General features: G+C 42.6%; 1 protein-coding gene across 1 annotated transcript in view; it reads left to right on the forward strand.

The window, feature by feature from the left end:
* Positions 1–12,557: 12,557 nt before the first annotated feature.
* LOC141116937 (Fc receptor-like protein 5) overlaps positions 12,558–23,878 on the forward strand; it is a 119,224-nt gene continuing 107,903 nt past the window's right edge. The window contains exons 1-2 of the mRNA XM_073609448.1: positions 12,558–12,758; positions 20,173–20,193. Coding sequence (XP_073465549.1) covers positions 12,611–12,758; positions 20,173–20,193 — 169 coding nt within the window. The 5' untranslated portion in view covers positions 12,558–12,610. The remainder of the gene's footprint in view (positions 12,759–20,172; positions 20,194–23,878) is intronic.

Here is a 23,878-nt window from a genome sequence, read left to right on the forward strand (position 1 = left end):
GCCGGCTGCAGCGTCTTCCGGAAGTCTAATCATCATCATCATCAGTGTGTTCACCCATCCTTGACCTTGCCTGAGGAAGGGGCCCTGCGTGGCTCCGAAACGTTGCTGTATATCTATCATGTGACCATGAAATAAAGCTTTGGACCCTTTCGAGCAATCCTTGGTGTACTGATGACATTTTCTTCACTTTGATCATCCACAGTTTTCTGCCCATGGTCATTACAGCACCCATCATCACTGAACAGACAGTTTTCTTGAATGTGTGCATGGAGAGAGAGCATTGCATTTGGGCCAAAAGTCCAAGCGTTCCTGATGAAGAAATGCTGGTAACTGTGGTGCAGTTGTACGAGTGTGTGTGTGTGTATATATATATATAGATATATATATATATCTATATATATATATACAGTGGGGAAAGTATTCAGACCCCCTTAAAATTTCCACTCTTTGTTATATTGCAGCCATTTGCTAAAATCATTTAAGTTCATTTTTTCCTCATTAATGCACACACTGCACCCCATATTGACAGAAAAACATGGAATTGTTGACATTTTTGAAGATTTATTAAAAAAGAAAAACTGAAATATCACATGATCCTAAGTATTCAGACCCTTTGCTGTGACACTCATATATTTAACTGAGGTGCTGTCCATTTCTTCTGGTCATCCTTGAGATGGTTCTACACCAGGGATATGCAATTAGCGGACCTCCAGCTGTTGCAGAACTACAAGTCCCATGAGGCATAGCAAGACTCTGACAGCCACAGGCATGACACCCAGAGGCAGAAACATGATGGTACTTGTAGTTTTGCAACAGCTGGAGGTCCGCTAATTGCATATCCCTAATTGCATACACCTTCATTTGAGTCCAGCTGTGTTTGATTATACTGATTGGACTTGAGAGGTAAAGAAGAACCCAAAGATCACTGTGGCTGAGCTCCAGAGATGCAGTCGGGAGATGGGAGAAAGTTGTAGAAAGTCAACCATCACTGTAGCCCTCCACCAGTCAGGGCTTTATGGCAGAGTGGCCCGATGGAAGCCTCTCCTCAGTGCAGGACACAGGAAAGCCCGCATGGAGTTTGCTAAAAAAAACACCTGACGGACTCCAAGATGGTGAGAAATAAGATTCTCTGGTCTGATGAGACCAAGATAGAACTTTTTGGCCTTAATTCTAAGTGGTATGTGTGGAGAAAACCAGGCACTGCTCATCACCTGTCCAATACAGTCCCAACAGTGAAGCATGGTGGTGGCAGCATCATGCTGTGGGGGTGTTTTTCAGGTGCAGGGGCAGGACGACTGGTTGCAATCGAGGGAAAGATGAATGCGGCCAAGTACAGGGATATCCTGGACGAAAACCTTCTCCAGAGTGCTCAGGACCTCAGACTGGGCCGAAGGTTTACCTTCCAACAAGACAATGACCCTAAGCACACAGCTAAAATAACGAAGGAGTGGCTTCACAACAACTCCGTGACTGTTCTTGAATGGCCCAGCCAGAGCCCTGACTTAAATCCAATTGAGCATCTCTAGAGAGACCTAAAAATGGCTGTCCACCAACGTTTACCATCCAAACTGACAGAACTGGAGAGGATCTGCAAGGAGGAATGGCAGAGGATCCCCAAATCCAGGTGTGAAAAACTTGTTGCATCTTTCCCAAAAAGACTCATGGCTGTAGTAGATCAAAAGTGTGCTTCTACTAAATACCGAGCAAAGGGTCTGAATACTTAGGACCATGTAATACTGGTATTTCATTTTTTCTTTTTTAATAAATCTGCAAAAATGTCAACAATTCTGTGTTTTTCTGTCAATATGGGGTGCTGTGTGTACATTAATGAGGAAAAAAAATGAGTTTAAATGATTTTAGCAAATGGCTGCAATATAACAAAGAGTGAAAAATTTAAGGGGGTCTGAATACTTTCCGTCCCCGCTATATATATATATATATAGATATATATATATATATCTATATATATATATATATATATCTATATATCTATATATAGATATATATATATATATCTATATATAGATATATAGATATATATATATAAATACATATACATTCGGTACTGTGCAAAAGTTTTAAGCAGATGTAAAAAATGCTGTAATGAAGAATGCTTTTTAGAAATAGAATCGGTTAACAAAATGGGAAGTAAATGAACAGAAGAGAAATACAGATTAAATCAATATTTGGTGTGATGACCCTTTCCCTGCAAAACAGAATCAATTTATCTAGGTACACTTGCACACAGTTTTTGATGTAAAAAATGCTGTAATGAAGAATGCTTTTTAGAAATAGAATTGGTTAACAAAATGGGAAGTAAATGAACAGAAGAGAAATACAGATTAAATCAATATTTGGTGTGATGACCCTTTCCCTGCAAAACAGAATCAAGTTATCTAGGTACACTTACACACAGTTTTTGAAGGAACTTGGCAGGTAGGTTGTTCCAAACATCTTGGAAAATGAACCACACATCTTCTGTGGATGTCAGCTGTCTCAAATCCTTTTAACTCTTCATGTCATTCCAGCTGGGCTCCATGATGGTGAGATCAGGGCTCTGTGGGGGTCAAACCATCACTTCCAGGACTCTTTGTTCTTATTTACACTGAAGATAGTTCTTAATGACATTGGCTGTATGTTTTGGGTGGTTGTCCTACTGCAGAATAAATTTGGGGCCAATCACACACCTCTCTGATGGTATAGCATGATGGATAGGCATCTGCCTGTATTTCTCAGCATTGATCCTGCCCAAATCTCCAACTCCATTTGCGGAAATGCAACCTTAAACGTGCAAGAAATTTCCACCAGTTGCCTGCAGACACTTATTGTACCGCTCTCCAGGTACAACAGCTGCCATTTTTCTCCACCCCAGTTCCTATGTTTTCCTGCATAGTAAAGTTGCTTAGAATTGTTTCCATGTCCTATGCATGAAAACATAGAAGCTGGGGTGCAGAAAAATGGCAGCAGGTGCTTTGGACTGATGGTTATCCTGGACTCTGGACTGATATACAGTATACGGTAATAGTAGCTGTTACTTATCACGTTACTTTAAACAAAACTGAATAAAGGGATACAGGCAAATTCTGTTTCCTCTTTATTTGAAAAATATTGATCAATTGTTCAATCATATCAGAGCATCTGAACAAAATGAGGCAGTGTTGGATGTAGGATTGCCACCTCATCCCTTTAAACCCAAACACATATTAATTACACAGGTTCTGTGGCTGATTAAGGTGGTAATTAAACTCATTTGGTGCCTTATCTGCATTTAATTAGCCGCAGAACCTGTGTAATTCATATGTGTTCGGGTTTAAGGGGATGAAGTGGCAACCCTAGTTGGATGTTCTTCATTCTAATGCAGGGCAGAAAATATAATCATGTACTCAGTGAACAGTCACCGTATCCTTCCCAGCTTTGGTTATCCTCATTTGTAAGTAGACAACTTTCTCTTACTCAGAGGCATCACTAGGGTTGGTTTCACCTGGTAGGTAAATCAAGGTGTGTCATCCCCACCCCCCACACTAGCCTGCCACAGTGTGGTCTGCACCCCCATAGCGACACCACTGAGCAAATTGCTGAGGAGGGTGGCAGCACAGAAGGGACCCGAATGGTTGCAGCAGCAAGTAGGGGACATAGGAGATGAGGAACCGAGCAGATCGGCGGTGGGTGAGGTGCCTTATCACGCGCAGAGGTCGCGTTTTTCACCAGGGCCTACATCGCGGCCCGTTCAGAGCACTAGGAGCCAGAGGGAGGTGAGATCGGTCCCCCCAGGGAAGAGGAGACAAGACTCGGCGGCCCCCGGGCGGTCCACACGCCGCTGGCCAAATTGGGGGGGCGGGGCCACGGGCCAACATGGCGCCGGTTCCCTGCCCAGGGAGAGCAGCAGGATGAAGAGTCCATCTGTGGAGCGCAGAGGAATGCAGGAGAGGACGGCGAGGATGGTCGGTGAGCCGAGCAGAGCTTTGGAAGAGGGCCCCAGACATGCTGTGAAGATCGGGAGGGGGCGGAGCCTGACGGAGGAGCGGGAGACGGGAGAAGAGCAGCAAGCAGTCCAGTCAGCAGGATGGTGAAGGAGACAAGACTGTTAGTGCACAGACGGTCAAGTCAGGTCAGCGACGCCTGTCTGACAGCAGCAGTGCTTCCGAAGTGAGGATGGCTCCATCGCCATCTCACCCCACGGCCTCTGGGGCTGCGTCACCCAGGCGGCTTCACAGTCAGGAGGATGGAGAGCGGGACGACTGGTCGGAAGGGGAGCTGTCGGAGGAAGAGGAGCCAACAATACCAGCGAGGGCGAACACCGCGACGGCTGTGGGAAATGTGCCTGGTCAGCCTGGTAAGTCGATTAATTCAGTATCATTGTCTGGGGCAGTTCAGGATTTATTAGGGGGGGTTACAGTGGGTATGGTAGCACAAGGGGGTCTGGGGACACAGTCGGGGGGGGTCAGGCCGGAACAGCAGCTGGCGGGGAGCAATCCTGCCAGTGCAGGGTCCGGCCAACAAATGATGGAATTTTTACAGGGACTACGGACCTTAATGGGAAGATTTGAAGGGGGACACGGACAGCCTCCCCAGGTGGCCCCGTGGACAGCACCGGTGACAGAGTCCGGGGGGGGAGTAATGGGGCAGGGGGGTAGAGCAATCTCCGGTAGAGCAATCTCCGGCAATCTCGCCTCCTGGACAATCCGGGGTTGGCGGGGTGGTGGTGGAGGCAGAAAAAGCAGGGTCCACAGAGAAGGCGGAAAGGTCCGATGTGGTTAGGTTGGCGGATGCTGCGAGGTGCGAGGTTTACGTCTGCTTCGAGGGCCCCTTGGGAGCACATCTGAAGCAGGATGTCAGGGAGAAGATTCAAAAAGGTGAGTATGTGGAAATTTTTTCACTGCTACCATTGGAAAAATTTAATTTGGACAGGGTAAAACCCGATTCGTCCAAAAAGGATGATGAAGAAAAGAGGAGGTATAGGCTGATACCGCGGACATTTGTAAACTGGCTTCAGGCGTTTGCCATTATGGCAAGCGTAATTGGGGAGAAGAGCCCCGAGCATTGTTCAGCGTTATTCTGTTACATGGACGCTATTGGAGAGGCACATAGGGTATATGGGGGTACTGCTTGGCTGAGATATGACGAGCAGTTCAGACAGCGGATGGCGGTTCGCCCGTCCCTGCGTTGGGACCATAAAGATATTAGCTTATGGATGAGGCTCATGTCTTCGGCGAAGCCGTTTCAAGGGGGGGCCGGGGGTGCAAATTCCTCAGGATCGTCGGCCGGAAAAAAGTGGGGTGTGTGCTGGCAGTATAATGAAGGCGCCTGCAAATTCGGGGGGACATGTAAGTTTAGACATGAATGCTCGGGGTGTGGGGGGGCTCACCCGTTGTCAAAATGTTTTAAACGAGGAAAGCGTGCCGGTGACACAGCGCAGAAGAGGGATGACGCCGGTGAGAGTGGAAAGAATGCTCCCTTTTCTAAGTAAGTATCCGGATCGGGAAGCAGCTAGGTTGTTGGAGTCGGGGTTTAAGGAGGGTTTTAGGATTCCTTGTTCATTGGTGATCGTTCCCCCTATGGCACGGAATCTTAAATCGGCATTAGAACATCAAGAGGTAGTTGGGGAAAAATTGCAGAAGGAAGTAGCATTGGGACACATGGGAGGGCCGTTTGCCAATAAACCTTGGCCGGACTTAGTGGTATCACCTTTGGGGGTGGTGCCCAAGAAAGAACCTAATAAGTTCCGATTGATACACCACTTGTCCTTCCCAAGGGGGGGTTCGGTCAATGATTTCATTGACCCGGAGGAGTGTACAGTGTCATACACTTCCTTTGATGCGGCAGTCAAGTGGGTGCGGCGCTACGGCCAAGGGGCTCTCATGGCAAAAGCTGACATAGAGTCAGCTTTTCGATTGTTGCCGGTGCATCCGGAGAGTTTTCGGCTGTTGGGGTGTCACTGGCAGGAACAGTTCTACATTGACAAATGTTTGCCCATGGGTTGTTCAGTTTCCTGTGCCATGTTTAAGGTGTTTAGCTCATTTTTAGAATGGGTAGTTAGGGAAGTCGCGGGCCTAGACTCAGTGATACACTATTTGGATGATTTTCTGTGTATAGGCCCCCCTGCCTCCGCTGTGTGTGCGATTTTACTTTCCACGTTGCAGCACATCGCAGGCAGGTTCGGAGTCCCCTTGGCGGCTGAAAAGACTGAAGGCCCCAAGACTGAACTTAGTTTTTTAGGCATAGTTATAGACTCGACGGCTATGGAGTGCCGTTTACCCAGGGGGAAGTTGGAGGACCTGCAGAAGGAAATTTGGGACATCCACGGGCTGAGGAAGGTGCAGTTGAGAGCCCTTCAGTCATTGTTGGGTAAGTTGAATTTCGCTTGTAGAATTATCCCAATGGGGAGGGTTTTTTGCCGACGGCTGTCGGCTGCTACAGCAGGGGTAAAACGGCCAACTCATTTCATCCGGCTGACAAGGGAACGCAGGGAGGATCTAAAAGTTTGGTATGAATTTTTAACTTCATACAACGGGAGGGCGGTGTGGATGTCTGGCCCGGTGAGCAATTTTGATGTGGAATTGGTCACTGACGCGGCGGGCTCCACGGGTTTCGGGGCATATTTTCAAGGAAAATGGAGCGCGGAACCATGGCCACAGTCGTGGGAGAGGGCGGGTTTACTAGGTAATCTGGTCCTGCTGGAATTGTTTCCAGTGGTGCTGGCATTGGAGTTGTGGGGAGAGGCATGCAGGAATTTGAAGCTAAGGATCAATTGCGACAACATGGGTGTAGTGCAGGTGGTGAACCGCATGTCAGCATCTTTGCAGCCGGTGATTCGGCTTTTGAGACAGCTGGTGTTTAGGTGTTTGAGTCTAAATATTTTCATTTATGCGGTTCACATTCCGGGTGTGGACAATGCGCTGGCTGACTCCTTGTCTCGTTTTCAGTGGGACAAGTTCAGGGAGCTGGCGCCGGGGGCAGACAAGGAAGGAGTTTCTTGCCCGGTTTGGATGTGGGAGCTGCCTTTGGAGTCGCCGCGGGATGGATCCGGCAGTCATTAAGTGATTCCACTTGGACGGCCTACAGCAAGGTATGGAAGGAGTGGTCGGGGTTGGTAAGGGAGGCCGGTGTGGTGGTACTGGGGTCAGAAGGCAGGTTATTGGTGTTAATATATGTATAAACAAGGGTTGTGGCGCTTCCTATGGGGTACTGGATGGGAGGGGTGTTAGTAATGTACACGTGTGGTTCTCTCAATGAACCCCAATACAGGTACCTGGTATCTACCAGGGACAAACTATGTTACCGTACGGGTATGTATGTCTATGGTTAGATATACACACATACATCCATATACACCCGCTTATATCAACAAAAATAATAATAATAATAATAATTCTGAAGATGGTTCATTCAGACCTAATTAAAAGAGGTGTGGGCTGGTTCATTCAGACCTAATTACAAGGGGTGTGGGCTAGAGCCCCTGTGGCTGTGATACATATGCCACCACTAGGTAATCATGTGTGTGTAACCTTATAATTGCTCTACTGCAAAAATAATCCAAAATAATCCAAAGTAATCCAAACACTCTGCTCCCGTGCAAAGTGAACATACATAAATGAGCATACATAAAAAATGTGTTACCCAAACATTACATATAATAATCAAATGAACATAAATGTGATCAAATTAAGTGCAAAGGAGACCAGTAATTAGTGATAATAGTCCATAAAATAAACTTGTTCAAATCCAGTATTCCAAACAATTTCGTGACTTGGGTGCTCTCGGGTAATTCCTGTGACTTTAGTGCTCCCCCTTCAGATCCCCACTCACCAGATGCAACAGCCCCGTAAAGGGGCAACCAGCATGAGATGTCTCTTTCACGATCTCTTTTCCACGCTGATCTGGCGGACTTTGCAGGATGGTATCCGTTGGTTATCCCAATAGATTCCCAGACCCGGGTATGCAGGTGGCTTTCTAATAGGTAGAATGTTCACAAGGGCTCCCTCCGATGCCATGGATGGGAAGAGATTACATCGAGGCAGCTGGGATAATCCTGAAATGCTGATCCCTAGGGGGTATTCACTAGTTTATTGGTGTTGTATTTTGTTTCTAGGAATATGGAAAAGGGGTGCGCAGCGTCCTCTATTGATCGGAAGTTGGCAGGTTTGTCGTTTTTGTTTAAATTAATGGGGGATGAAGATTGGACCAGGGATTTTTGGGTTCGGCAGGCCTTAAAGGGCTATAGAAAACAACACAAAAAACGGGATGTGAGATGGCCTGTCACATTTGCGAATCTAGTCTCAATATGTGAAATGTTGGAGTTCGTTTGTCGGTCAGAGTATGAAAGCCGACTGTTCACGGCGGCCTTTTCACTGGCTTTTTATGGGGCTTTTCGGATAGGGGAATTGGTTAGCCCGTCAAGACGGGTTGGGGGAGGTTTGTTGGACAATGATGTTCGCTTGGAGAGGGGGAGGGTGTGTTTACGTTTGCGAAAGTCCAAAACTGACCGACGGGGAAAGATGTCCCCCTTTTTGAGTTACCAGGGTCAAGGGTATGCCCAGTGGAGGCGGTAAGGGCATTTAGGTTGGTCAGGGGCAAGGGGGCAGGGCCTTTCCTTAGGCACAAGGATGGGTCTTATCTGTCACGTTATCAATTTGTAACGATTTTTCAAAGATGTCTACAAAGGGCTGGTTTGGTAGGGTCGGAGTATGCTTCACACTCCTTCCACATAGGGGCAGCTACAGAAGCTGCCAGATGCGGTTTGGAGGAGGCTGCTGTGCGCAGACTCGGGAGATGGGAGTCTAGGAGATTTCGGTCTTATATAAGACCGTCATTGGTGGTTGAATACTCCACATGACAGAGCGTCGGCTCATCGATTTCCATAGCCACCCGACAGCTCACTGGAGCCGGCGAGCCCCCCTGCATGAGGCTACATTCCTCCAATCTCCCTGAACACCACAGCCACCCGACAGTTCACTGGAGCCGGCTAGCTCCCCGTCATGAGGTTAGACTCCCTTCACCACGGGTAGGCTGTTAGTGTCTTCTCTCCACGTTCTCCTGCTTCCATCACTCTACCCATTGTCATTTGCTCCAAGTACTACACTTCACATTTGTCATCCTACTCATTGCTTTGTATTGACTTTTTTTCTGGACTAATCTCCTGTGCTGGTCTCCTGTCGTTAGAGAGCTGACTGTCCGCTATTGCTAGTGCCTTTCATATGTTATTATTTAAATGCACTTTTTATCTTCGTTATCATTTTTGGTTATTGTTTTTTAATTATTATTGTTTTTTAACTCTGTGTTACTGTGGTGCTCTCTGCAACAGCTTTTCTATATATATTTTTGTACACATTGTGGTTTAATCATTCAATAGTTACCACTATCTAATTACATTTTGGTTTATTAAATCATTACATTTTTTATGTCTGTTGCAGTAGTTTTTTAACACATCCTGAGCAGCTCTCTTGTACCTCCCCCTGGTCTAGAAGGCTGGAGAATCTTATACAACTAGAGGGTGGGGGTTAGCAGGAGTTGCCTTGCATATTTATGAGGCCTCAGCCAATCACCACTTCACCAGTAGTGGGATTGGAGGGGGCAGAGCTTACCTCCTAAAAAGACATGGGCCATGCCAGCAAATGCAGGTGGGTGGAAGATGGAGATACAGTGTTGAGGAGGCTGTTGATGGCCCTGAGCGGTGCCCCTAGTCTGGGGGGGTGTCCTACCTTGAGCCAGGGCTTTGGTGCTGGAAGTATCCTGCCAAAGACACAAGGAAGGAATCTTTCCTGGAGGCATGGGAGCAAGTGAGGGCAGAGTGAGTAGTGCAACACTGTTGGGGACTAACAAAGTGGAGAGACTGCCACATGTAGTCAGTTTCCTTGAAGACAGCAGTGTGCATAAGTCTTCAGCCTTTTCCCTGAGAGATCTCCTGAGAGTCAGCCAGGTGGGCTGAGGAAGAGTCAGTGGGGCAGACTGGTGTAGATAGGCAGCTAGGAGTGCTAGTAAAAGGGGCAGATCACCATGATCACGGTGTAAACAGGAAAGAGCCAATCGGCTGCTCCTCTGACAGGGGGGTCTGCTCTGATTAATTATCAGCGCAGCCCCCCCAAGGATGCCCACCGAGGACCACCAGGGATGCCAACAGGACCACCAGGGATGCCCACCACTTGTGACTACCAGGTGTGTCACCCATGGCTACCAGGGATGCCAATTAGTGCCCATCACTAATGCCTGCCAGTGCCTTCTTATCAGTGATGATCATCAGTGCCATCTATCAGTGTACATCAGTGCCACCCATCAGTGCCCATTAGTGCCACCTATCAGTGCCCATCTGTGACCATCAATGCCACCTATCAGTGTCGTCTATCAGTGCCCATCAGTGTCGCCTATCAGTGCCACCTATAAGTGCCCATTAGTGCCGCCTATCAATGTCCATCAGTACTGTGTATCGGAGCCACTTATCAGTGCCCATCAGTGCCACCTATCAGTGCCCATCAGTGCTGCATATTAGTACTCATCATCAGTGCCCATCAGTGCCACCTCATCTGTGCCACCTCTTCAGTGCCCATCAGTGCCGCCTTATCAGTGCCCATCAGTGCAGTCTCATCAGTGGCCGTCAGTGAAGTAGAAAACTAACTTATTTACAAAGTTTTGTAACAGAAACAAAAGAAAAACATATTTTTTTTCAAAATTTTCGGTCTTTTTTTATTTGTTTAGCAGAAAATAAAAACCCAGCAAAAGAAAACTCTATTTGTGGGAACAAAATTCTAAAAAAATTTTTTGGGTACAGTGTTGTATGACCGCGCAATTGTCATTTAAAAAGCGACAGCGCTGAAAGCTGAAACGTGGTTGGGTAGGAAGGGGGAAAGTGCCCGTTATTGAAGTGGTTAAGTAACTAAACCCCATCAAGAAAGATCAGAATTTGGCCAGTTTAGTAGGCTTTAGCCTCCAGCACTAATCATTGTATTCTAATAGTGGAAAAACCTCCCGCTGACTGTGTTGATGGGGGCTTCAAGTTATTTTCTTTCCTTCAAACCATGGTTGAAGGAAAGAAAATTGCATAATCTATGGCCACCCTCAAGCCTCGTACACATGATCAAATTTTCCGCATACAAAACCTCTTACTTTGGTCCGAAGGCGTGTGCCTGGCTTTTGTCTTGCATACAAACGGCAAGGAATTGTCGGCCAACAAACAGGAACGTAGTGACATACTACATGGTTTTTCAGCTCTTTAGCCCCACCCTTTGGGCTCCTTCTGCTAATTTCATGTTAGTAGAAGTTTGGTGAGTGTTGATTCGTGCTTTTCAGTTTGCGCTTTTCATTTTGTGCTTTTCAGTTAGTTTCTGAATGCCGTTCGTCAACCAGACATGTTGCGGAATCGGAGGAGATAACGTGTTATTTATTATTGGCCTTGGAGTTATTGCTTTGACCCAAGTCCAGTCCAGGAACAGGAGGAGGAGTTCTTGGACCAAAAATTGGTTGCTTTATTAATCGTGACCAATTATGTGATATGCCTTTGCTGCGGGAGCTCCAGGAGAATAATCCAGGTGATTTTCAGAATTATCTCCGGATGACGGACCCTGCTTTCACCAACTCTTGGCATTGGTGACCCCCTATATTAAGAAGCAGGACACATGCATGAAGCTTTTATTTTATTTTTTGGTTGAATAATAATGATTTGATTTGTTATATTTTCTTTATTTTTGGATGCATAGAATGCACTTTTTGATTAAGTTCTATTGGCAGATAGCATGTCTAATTTTATTTGTTTTCTTTTTTTAATGCACAATAAAAAAATTGTGGAGAATAATACTTGGCTATGTGTTTTACTTCAAATGACAGTTTGGGAGGAGGCAGTTACATTTAAAAAAATACAATGTAAGATTGACAAGGGACTTCAACATAGTTGTATCTTTGATCTTAAAAACTACAGGATAATGGTGTTGTGGTAACTTGCTCAAATAAAAAAAAAAAAAAAGCATAAAATTATTTTTGATATCACTAAAAAAAAAGCCTTTTAAAATTTGTTTGCAATAACTCCATCAGTATCACCAGCAAAGTAACTTCATTATTATCCTATTAAAGAAGAAGAGAAAGTGCACTGCATTTCGAGATTTCATAATTTGCCGCAACATGCGTGTTTGTACTTTGGACTTTTGTCTGACGGACTTGTGTACACACGCTTGGAAAATCCGACAACAGACATTTGTCCGTGGAAAATTTTAAAACCTGGCATCCCACATTTGTCTGCGGAAAATCCAATAACAATTGTCCGATGGAGCGTACAAACGGTCGGATTTTCCGCCAACAGCCTGTCATCACACCATTCCCATCGGAAAATCCGATTGTGTGTACGCAGCTTAACTCAGAGCAAGGGTGCAAATAAGGACTTCTGACCTTTCTTTGTTTTCCCTGTTCAGTATACTTGTCCTGCATCGGTGACTTAGGAAGTATTGACGCCAGGAACCAACATGGCAGCCAATGGGTTTTTAGAAGAGGGTCAAGTGATAGAAGCTCCCATATATTTCTCTGTAAAGATTATCTGAAATAAATACAGCTATCATATATTTGAATCTTGCTCTAGCATTGCTGAATTTACTAGTAGGTGCACACCAATTTCCTCTTTTCTTTTAAATTAATGAATTTTTCTGTTGTAAAACCAAACTCAGAGTTTGACCAAAAAGAGGAAGTTGTCATTGTTCATTATCTCAGCACAGAGACGAGAAAAGGATTATGTTCCCACGGAGCAGTCGCCATGTCTCGTCTGACTCCGATCATCTTCATCTGTAAGTGGATGACTTTCATTTTATTTTCCTGGTCATTGGATGTGATAGGGAAGATTTAGTACAATTTTCACTTTACTCAGTGACGTTCTCTTCAATAATAAGGCAGGACACAGACAGGATAGAAGAAGGGGGGCTGCCTAAAGGGAATAGCAAAAGAAGGGTTGTTGCTGTTTTCCACCCCTCTCTCTCTCTCTCTCTCTCTCTCTCTCTCTCGCTACATAGGTTGTAAAAAGACACAAGTCCATCTAGTTCAACCAATAGGAAAAAAACAAAATAAATAGAAGACCTTCATATACAGAACCCTAAACTCACAACTGGAAGAAGAAGGCAGAAAAAAACCTATAAAAAGCATGATCCAATTTGTTCCAGTTGGGGAAAATAAATTCCTTTCTGATCCCCAAGGAAGGAATCAGATATTCCCTGGATTAACTACCCCTTACCTATAAAATGCTAGTAACCAGTTATATTTTGTGTATTGAGGAAAGCGACCAGCTCATTGTTGATGAAATTGTTACTGAGCTGATAAGAACTAATTCCTGAGTGGCATCTATTCTACATTTTCATTGCTCTTACTGGGAAGAAGACTTTCTGTATGTGCTGGTTAAATTCCTTTTTATCCAGATGTAAAGAGTGCCCTCTAGTCCTTTGGGTGACCCTAACGTAAAGAACTTGACCCAGTCAAGTCTATATGGACCACCTATATATTTATACATGTTGATCATATCACACCTTAATCGCCTCTTCTCAAGAGTGAATACATTCAGTTCCTCTAATCTTTCCTCATAGCGGAGCTCCTCCATGCCTCTTATCAGTTTGGTTGCCCTTCTATGCTTTCTCTCCAGTTCTCCAGTGGTGGTGGTTGACATACCAAGAGTAGAGCATGATCACTTTGTGAAGCAAACATGCTTTACTCCTTTACTCAATCACTTGCCTATTGGGCCAATGCTGTAATTTTTTTGTGCACGTTAAAATCAAAAGTTTTTGGTAGAATGAAAAGCGATGCCCCCAACCCCCCCATAAAAAGGAAAAAATTCTGGATGCAAAGATTCTAGACAATAAAATGGTGGTAATTGATTTTTTTTTCCTTTTATGCTATGTGCACAGTTATTTATCAAACACATATTTTCAAGAGACAATACATCAAAACAAAGTTTAGTGCAAACACAATATGATTTCCATTTTTTTGGTAAAAATAAAAGACTGGGTAGCATCAAGTAAATCGATACTAAACATGTCAGGTCCTAAATTTGCACACGCCCATGGAATTGCAAGAAACTATGGTGCCCAAAATTCTCCATAGATGACACTTCAAAAGCCTTTATAGAATATCAGAGTTAACAGTTTAGAGTTATTTGTGAATTATGGCCCTAGAATTATTGCTCTCACTCCAACGTACGGGACAATACCTCACATGTGTGGTGTAATTGATGTTTACATACATGCTTGCCCTACACTGAGCTTTTAATATAGGGTGTGTATGGGGGTGACGGGGGGGGGTATAAAAATATATAATTTATTTTATTTTATATGAGTTTTCTTCAAAAAATGTCTGCAATTTTTGAACTCTTTTTTTTTTTAAGAATTTCAAAAACAAATTACATCACTTCACTACTAGAGATGGGTTAAACGCCCCCCTCCCCCCCTTTTCGGTTTGCAGCAAAACCCCCAGAACTATGTTATAACCCAAACGGCAAACCCCATTGAAATCTATGTGAGCCGAACATGAAAAATCAAAAGTGCCCATTTAGAGGGCTTATATGCAAGTAACTGACCATAAAAGGGGTATGGGGGTCTGGGGATTGCGCTGGGGGACATGTATCAATGCAACATTTTTTTTTTAAACAATTGTTTTTTTCAGGAGCAGTGATCTTAATGATGCCACTTGTAATTTAGCACTAAATTATATATTAGCCATTCTGATAGCGCAGCGTACTTATAACTTGACTTGACTATTTGCATGGTTTATGAGACATGTATATACGTTAGCAGCTGATCATTTGTGGGTTACATCAGTTCGGAGACCATATTTGGTCTATTAACACTTGGAGGCTCACAGGACTATAAACTACTATTTTGTATTATATCTTTATTTTATTTATTATTTATTTATTTATTTTTTGAGATGAGGAAACTAAATTAGGAACCACTCCCAATCAGCTAAGCTCCACAGTCACAGATCATCAGCTCGTGCAAAATATAAATTGTCATGTTCTGTCTGTTGATGCATAACAAGGTTTTTTTCCCCAGGGTAGCAATGTTGGTGTGCTTGAGCTCAGACACAGCAGATAGTTTTATATAAATTCTAGCTGGGTTTTCTTTGTAACACCAGCTGAGTACTAATTTTAATTGGTTAGTTCACCTTTAACCTAATGATGACACATTAGAGCAGTATATAGGTGATTGTGGTGACTAGTTCCAATAGGTAATGACTAAGCGCTAACATTTGCGTGAAATGCGTCTACCTCTTTGTCCCCTGCTCCATCTGTCAACCACTTGTCATATGAAGCTTCAATAAAAGGATTTTTGAAAGTGCAGCCCTCCGGAACTATTTTCTTATGTTACACAGCATGCAAGCTGGGGATTAACCAGAGACTCGCTCACCTGAAACGGCTTTTCTTGCTTCATTGAAGTTTTATATAAATAGTTTATCTTTTTTTTTACTGTAACTCATGTATGTTGAATAGAAATTTAATGTGGAATAGAAATGATCTCCGCTTAATTCCACTGTGTAGTGTAAGAAAGGGTCGGAGGGACACTGTTGGGTTTTCTCCTTTGTGGGCACCATTGGGAAGATTCCCTTTAACTCCAAATCCCATGTGCAGTATAATTAGGACCAGAAAAGGGGGGAGGGGATAATACCCCAAAGGGGATATCCTAGAAGTAACAAGTGTATGGCCATATTAAAGTAGAACTCCAGGTTTCTTTGCACTTTAAATTGTTTGTTTGGGCCAAGCTGGCCGAAATGAATTATATCTGTTACATAAAGATGGGGCTGCTGTGTGCATTGCATTAGCTACATATAGTAAGCTACACTGTTCTGGCAACTGTACAAACAACTTCTTGTCTGTTGCTGGCATTGGAGAGTGAGCCAATCATGAGAAGCCTTGTATTTTTATAGGTGGACACAAGGCTTCCTCTGATTTCCATCATCCCCTGCTGCAGTCGCTCACATATTGACTTACTACAAAGCTACAATCTACAGTACCGTGTTTCCTCTGAAAATAAGCCTGAGTCTTATATTAATTTTGGTAACAAAAGAAACAGTAGGGCTTATTTTCAGGGTAGGTCTTACCATGTAATGTGCTGTCTTCTCTCCCCCTCTCTCCCCCTGCCCGTCAGGAATCCCCAGTGTGAACAGAGTTAAAATGCTTGTAAAATCTTATAATCCACTTTATTACAGTAGTATATAATGTATAATATGTGTATTTCTGTAATATAATTGTGCCAAATACCTTTGTTATAGCTCCACTCTGCGCTTCTGTGACCTGCCTGAGCTCTCTTCCCCGCAATTATATTACAGAAACACACACATTGTACATTATATGCTACTGTAATAGAGTGGGCTATAGGATTTTACAATCATTCTAAACTCAGGTTTATTTTTGGGGTAAGGCTTATATTGCAGCTCTCCTGGAAAATAACGCTAGGTCTTATTTTCGGGGTAGTTCTTATATTTGGGGAAATACGGTATGGGTGATCCACTAGCTGTAGGTTCTTGATAGCTTTCTGGAACAAAAAGCTAAAAACACATCTAACCTGGCCAACAGTGACCAACAATTAGAACAATTAGAATAAAATGAAAATTCTATTTATCTGTGTGCTTAGCTACCCAATGACTTATCACGAGATCTGAGCCCAACCCTGAATCTCAGACTGAACCCTAAACCTGACCTTAACCTAAACTCAAAATAAATCTGGCCTAACACTAGTACAATTTCCCTAAAAAAAACAAATTGTTTTTGGAATGTTCGTTTCATTTTCTAATTGTTGGTGGGGTCAAATCGAGGATCTTTTTTGACTGGGGGAACATTAAAGGAACAGGATGGAAAATTTTTCATGAAAGAACAATTTTCCTGTAGAGAATATGGTTTTTATTTAGGAAATTCCATTCATTCCATAAATGGAATCCAAAAGGTAAATGCAATTTTGAAGTACTTTCGAGTGACATTTGTCAAGTCTCCAATTGCATGCTTATGAGATTTTTCATGGAAAAACCTACAAATGTGTAGACAGCTTAAACCTGTATAGACAGCTTAAACCATAAAGGTAAAAGCAAAAGGTTTGTGGTAATGCCTTTTTGCCAGCACATACTCACCTTGACTATCACTTTTTTTCAAAACCAAAATTGCCAACCTGGACCCAAAACATTTGTTCTCAGTGAGAAGCTCAGTGATGATTGTAGAATGGATAAATAGGCATGTTCTAATTTTTGCTAAAATAAAAAAAAACAACTATGGCCAGTTTATTTTAAGTAATAACAGTTTTGTTCCTTGTATTTTGTTTTTTTGCCTTGTGAGGTTTTTTTTTTCTTTCTGGGGGTTCTGTTGAGTTCCATTTCCTTCCTGCTTTGTTTCAGTAAGTTGATTGTTATCGTTTTCACACAAATGAATTTGGCACGTATGTGGTCAGCTAGCAGTTCTCAGTGCACACCCTTGTGGAGGTATGTGCTAGTTCTTGTGGCTTAGTGTATGACCGAGTCAAAACTGATAAGAATAAAATGGTAACAGGGAATGGAAATCTTAAATCATGAACAGCCATCATCTCTTGTCTTTACATCTGTCATCTGTGAGATAAGGTTGTCATCATCTTGCTTGATGATGTGCCAGCAAATTTACAAGATGGCAGACTAAAATTGAGGAACTGGCTTTGGGAAATTGAGAATAATATTAGCAAAATTTTGGAAAAATGATTGCAACCAAGACTAGCAATTAGAACAAGATTGGTTGACAGGAAGATGACTCCTAGAGGAGGGAGAGGGTGGTGTTATAATAATGAAGTAATAATTTACATCATTCTTACAATGATCGACTAATCATACTTTATCCCAAAATCTTAACACAAAGATTTTGCTTTAAAAATTATGCAATCCAATTGTGTTGGACTAATGCATAGGGGTGTGGTTTGGGCTCACTGTCCCATATGTTCTCTTTGAATTCCCTGGGATTCACTGAGTTTGCATATCACAAACTTTCACAGGTTCTTCAACAGAAATAAGAAACAACCTGTGACACAGTGTGGAGCTACTGCTTCTGGTCAGCTGAGCCAATCATTTGAAGGAATAGATAACCACGCCCCTTTTTTTAAAAGGATGGGCTCACAGCAGCCATATTATCAATGTATGTTTGAGCTATTAGTGACAGCGTTGCGTTTTCTTTTTAACAATTTATTTATTGTTTAATTTTGGCTTTGGTATGGCACCCATGGCAGTGCCCAGCTTTCCATGTCTTTTTGCTTGACAATAGCAAGCATATAAACTCTACAAATGTCCAAAAATTAATAACAAAATTTGCCACTGATACACTTTAATTGGGTCTATAACAAAGTTCACACAGTTCAAACTTTGAGGAAAATTCACAAAATTGCTTGCACACTGAACCCAGGCAGATTTGCTCATCCCTACTAGGAATAAACAAATAGTTTGGTCCAAACCTAGGTCCAGAGCAAACTTTGGCTCTTTAGGCGATTGGAAGAACACCCAAAATGTTGCCAGCCATATTATCAATGTATGTTTGAGCTATTAGTGACTGCCTTGCGCTTTCTTTTTAACAATTTATTTATTGTTTAATTTTGGCTGTGGTATGGCACCCATGGCAGTGTCCAGCTTTCCATGTCTTTTTGCTTGACAATAGCAAGCATATAAACTCTACAAATGTCCAAAATTGAATAACTAGATTTGCCACTGCCACACTTTAATTGGGTCTATCACAAAGTTCACACGGTTCAAACTTTGAGGAACATTCACCCAAAATGTTGCCAGTTCAAACATCTGTTTAGCGGGAGCCAAGCATTATGTATAGAAGTGGTATTTCTACTGCTTCTATATATGACAGCTTCCTGCCATCAATGGTTCCTAAAGAAGCAGAGGGTGCTGGCTTCCACTGCATCCCTGGTAACTGCCATTATCATCGCCACATTGCCTTGCAGGGCAAGGATAGAAGTGGCATCACTGCCCAAAAGAGATAACTGGCCATATTTGGGCAATGCCATTGACTTCTTTGTCAAATAGAAGTCAGCAAGGAAATGTTGCCCAACCATGATTGAATCAGACCCAAGGAAATTCAGTTCATCCCTAATTCCTACTACTGAACTGAAATAAAGTGGACCCTTTAATAACCTTTTAAGGACTGAACTAGCAAAGGAAGTTAAAACCTGACCATATTGAAACTTTATAGAAAATACACAATATTACCAAAAGTATTGGGACGCCTGCCTTTTCACGCACATGAACTTTAATGGCGTTACAGTCTTAGTCCATAGTTTTCAATATTGAGTTGGCCTATAGACATGTGCAATTTGTTTCATTACGAATTCGAATTAACGAAAACCCGTTTAACAAATTTTTCAGAATATTCGTAAATTTGAATATTCGAAAATGTGTAAATTCGTAAATTAGAAAATTTGTAAATTTGAAAATTCGAAAATTTGTAAATTCGTAAATTGTAAATTAGAAAACTAACTATTAAGTTATAGGTATTGGAATTTCTTTTCAAATTTGGCTGTTTGTGAACGTAACAAATACGAATTTATCTGACGTTACGAATTATATGAAATAACGATTGCCGTATATGGAACGCAATGAATTAATAATAATAAAAAACAATAATAACAATAAAAACGTTTTATTATTATTATTTATTATTAATTAGTTCCGTTCCATTTGTTTAAATGCGACATTGGTTATTTCGGATAATTTGTAACTTCGGATAAATTTGTATTCGTTACGTTCAGAGTCCTGACCTCATCCCGATAGAACACCTTTGAGATGAATTAGAGCGGAGACTGAGAGCCAGGTCTTCTTGTCCAACATCAGTGTCTGACCTCACAAATGCGCTTCTGGAAGAATGGTCAAACATTCCCATAGACACACTCCTAAACCTTGTGGACAGCCTTCCCAGAAGAGTTGAAGCTGTTATAGCTGCAAAGGGTGGGCCAACTCAATATTGAACCCTACGGACTAAGACTGCGATGTCATTAAAGTTCATGTGTGAGTGTAAAGGCAGGCGTCCCAATATTTTTGGTAATATAGTGTATATCTAAAAGCAGTAAAGTGATAGCTTTAGTTTTTAAAACAAAATGAATGCAGGAAGACAACAAGAAGCGAATGTAAAAAAAATTTAAGTATTCAATTAATTAATTATGTAAGTGTTTTTGTCTTTTGTTATATGTATGTTATGTTTCTTTTTTTCTTTTCCAGTTCTGGCATTGAAGAACACAGGTCAGTAAATGAGAAGGATCTACTAATGGATTATGTATTGGATTAAAACCTGAAATGACAGTCTGTATTTGTGTGAATGAAAAGAATTTTTTTTTTTAAAACTACTTGTTCCTCATTGTAACCCTTAATGCCTTCAAAATAATAATCTGGTCGTGATTAGTTGACTGTATTAGATGGTTATCCTGTGTATTATAAGGTTGGGTATATATCTACTGTGTTTCCCTGAAAATAAGCCTGAGTCTTATATTAATTTTGGCAACAAAAGACACAGTAGGGCTTATTTTCGGGGTAGGTCTTACCATGTAATGTACTGTCTTCTCTCCCCCTCTCTCTCCCTGCCTGTCAGGAATCCCCAGTGTGAACTGAGTTAAAATGCTTGTAAAATCCTATAATCCACTCTATTGAAGTAGTATATAATGTACAATGTGTGTGTTTCTGTAATATAATTGTGCCAAATGCCTTCGTTATAGCGCCGCTCTGCGTTTCTGTGACCCGCCGGAGCTCTTTTCCCCGCAATTATATGACAGAAACACACACATTGTACATTATATACTACTGTAATAGAGTGGGTTATAGGATTTTACAATCATTCTAAACTAGGGCTTATTTTCTGGGTAGGGCTTATATTGCAGCCCTCCTGAAAAATAACGCTAGGTCTTACTTTTGGGGTAGGTCTTATTTTCGGGGGAAACACGGTATGCAAATGTTGAGGCACTATATGTTCAGTCATATTGAGAATAAAATTGTTGGTCAATGTTTGACTGAAACCGGACTCTAGTAAAATGTCGGGTTCATGTCAATAGGCATTCTGGTCAAACACTTAAAAAAATCACAGGAAAGGCCGTGTTTGACCTGATTTGCCTGCAGTTCAAAAGCAACTTTATAGGACATGCTACTTCCAAAGAAACCCAACGTGTTGCAGGTCAGGCACAGCCTTTAAACTGCCATGTTTACAACACATTTAAAGTCAATAGGATTTTTCTTACCTGCATCTAACCTGCGTCCCTTTCAACATGGACCCTAAAAAAACGCCCTTAAAAATGTATTTACGCCAGTTATGTGTTTAATAAGAAGATCTAACACCTAATTGGATGATATTTAGTTATTCAGAAGTCTTAAAAAACTAGTGTTGGGTGAACCATTCGGCCTGAACATCGCGAACACCCGAATTTTCTGTGTGTTCGGCGGGAGGTTCGCCCGCCAAACGCACAGTCAATATGCTGTTGGGAGCAGAGCCGGGAAACCAGTCATCAGCTGTGAGCGGGCCAAAAGTTCCTGCTGTTTATTAACCACTTCAGCCCCGGAAGGATTTACCCCCTTCCTGACTAGGCGCTTTTTTGCGATTCGGCACTGCATCACTTTAACTGACAATTGCACGGTCGTGCGACGCTGTACCCAAACAAAATTTTTTTCCACAAATAGAGCTTTCTTTTGGTGGTATTTGATCAGCTCTGCGGTTTTTATTTATTGTGCTATAAACAAAAAAAGAGCGACAGTTTTGAAAAAAAGCAATAATTTTTACTTTTTGCTATAATAGATATCCCCCAAAAATATATCAAAAAACGAATTTCTTCCTCCGTTTCGGCTGATATGTATTTTTCTATTATTATTTTTTATTATTATACAGGATTTATATAGCTCCAACAGTTTACGTAGCACTTTACAACTTGAGGGTAGACAGAACAAATACAATACACTTTAATACAGCAGGAATCAGAGGGCCCTGCTCCTTAGAGCTTACAATCTAAGAGAGAAGGTCAAGAGATACAAGAGGTAATAACTGTGGGGGATGTGCTGATTGAGAAGATAAATGTACAGTTGTTAGGTGGGGGCCAGATAGGCTTCTCTGAAGAGATTAGTTTTCAGGGATCGTCTGAAAGTGGATAAAGTAGGAGAAAATCTGACAGATTGGGGTAGAGCATTCCAGAGGATGCGAGAGGCTCTGGAGAAGTCCTGAAGGGGATGAGGTGACAAGGGAGTTTGAGAGCAGGAGGTCTTTGGAGGAGCGAAGAGAACAATTAGGTTGGTATTTTGAGACTAGGTTAGTGATGTAGCTGGGGGCCAGGTTATGAGTGGCAGCCAATGGAGGGATTTGGCAGAGGGGTATAGCAGACGCTGAGTGGTTTGTGAGGTGGATGAGCCTGGCAGCAGCGTTCATGATGGACTGAAGTGGGTATAGCCTATTTAGAGGTAAGCCAATGAGGAGGGAGTTGCAGTAGTCGAGGTGGGAGATGACCAGGGAGTGAATTAAAAGCTTTGTGGTGACATTGGTTTGGAAGGGGCGTATCTTGGCGATGTTGCGGAGGTTGAGGTGGCAAATTTTGGATAGCGATAGGATGTGGGACTGAAAGGTTAGTTCAGAGTCCAGGATTACACACCTAGGACCTTGGCGTGGGGGGGACAAGTTGATAGTTGAGCCGTTGGTATTGACAGAGAAATCAGAGAAAGCAGCACCTGAGGGAGGAAATATCATAAGCTCGGTTTTGGATAGGTTGAGTTTGAGGATGTGATGTGACATCCAGGCTGATATGTCTGCTAGTAAGTTGGTAACGCGTGAGGAGACAGATGGAGAGAGCTGGGGGGTGGAGAGATAGATTTGGGTGTCATCAGCGTAGAGATGATATTTAAAGCCGTGGGAGGCAATCAACTGACCCAAGGAGGTGGTATAGATTGAGAAAAGGAGACGTCCAAGAACAGAACCTTGGGAGACCCCAATGGAGAAAGGAAGAGGAGATGAGGAAGTAGAGTTGTAAGTGACACTGAAGGAGCGGTGGGATAGGTAGGATGAGAACCAGCGAAGAGTACAGTCACAGAGACCAAAGGAGTGGATTTTATTGGTGCAGGGTTCCCCTTAATATCCATACCAGACCTGAAGGGCCTGGTATAGAATTTGTGGGGACCCCCATGCAATTTTTTTTTTTGAAATTCTGGTTTGGGGTTCCCCTTAATATACATACCAGACCCAAAGGGACTGAGGGGGATCCCATGCCGTTTTATTCAATGACTTTTATCTGTATTGCCGGGACCCGACAATTCATTATAGCCGCGAGTAGTTTTAAATGACTTTTTTTACTTTAGAAATGTCATTTTGTGCAGGGACTGTTCTAAACACGGGAAAACTGCACCACTTTACAGGCATACTATAGACACCCCCCAGGTACGAAATTTGAAGGAATATTTCACTTTTATTAAAATCACGGCTCCCGAAAAAACGTCCGTTTTTAAAACTTTTTTTGCATTGATACATGTCCCCTGGGGCAGGTTCTCAAACACTTTTTATGACAATAACTTGCATATTAACCCTTAAAATTAGCACTTTTGATTTTTCACATCCGTGTCCCATAGACTTTAACGGTGTTCGCGTGTTCGAACAAATTTTTTGCCTGTTCACATGTTCTGCTGCAAACCGAACCGGGGGGTGTTCGGCTCATCCCTAGAAGGCAGGAATAATATTTTAGGAGGGCAGATTTATATTGTGTGAAGTCTTCCTGGAACTTTTTCTGAGACTTCTGGTGTCATCTGTTTACCAGGGTTGTAGCAGTCGGGGCCTAATTCTGCATGTAGTGAGGGGGGCAAGCTTCTCTGGGGAGGAAGACAGTGAGCTGTTGTAGATGAAAGTGGCTAGGTTGGGGCAGGACAGGGGTGAGATTTTGTCATAGAGGTAATCAGTAGCAGAGTAGAGAAG

The sequence above is a fragment of the Aquarana catesbeiana genome, linkage group LG13 (assembly GCF_042186555.1).
Source record: "Aquarana catesbeiana isolate 2022-GZ linkage group LG13, ASM4218655v1, whole genome shotgun sequence".
NCBI classification, from domain to species: Eukaryota; Metazoa; Chordata; class Amphibia; order Anura; family Ranidae; genus Aquarana; species Aquarana catesbeiana.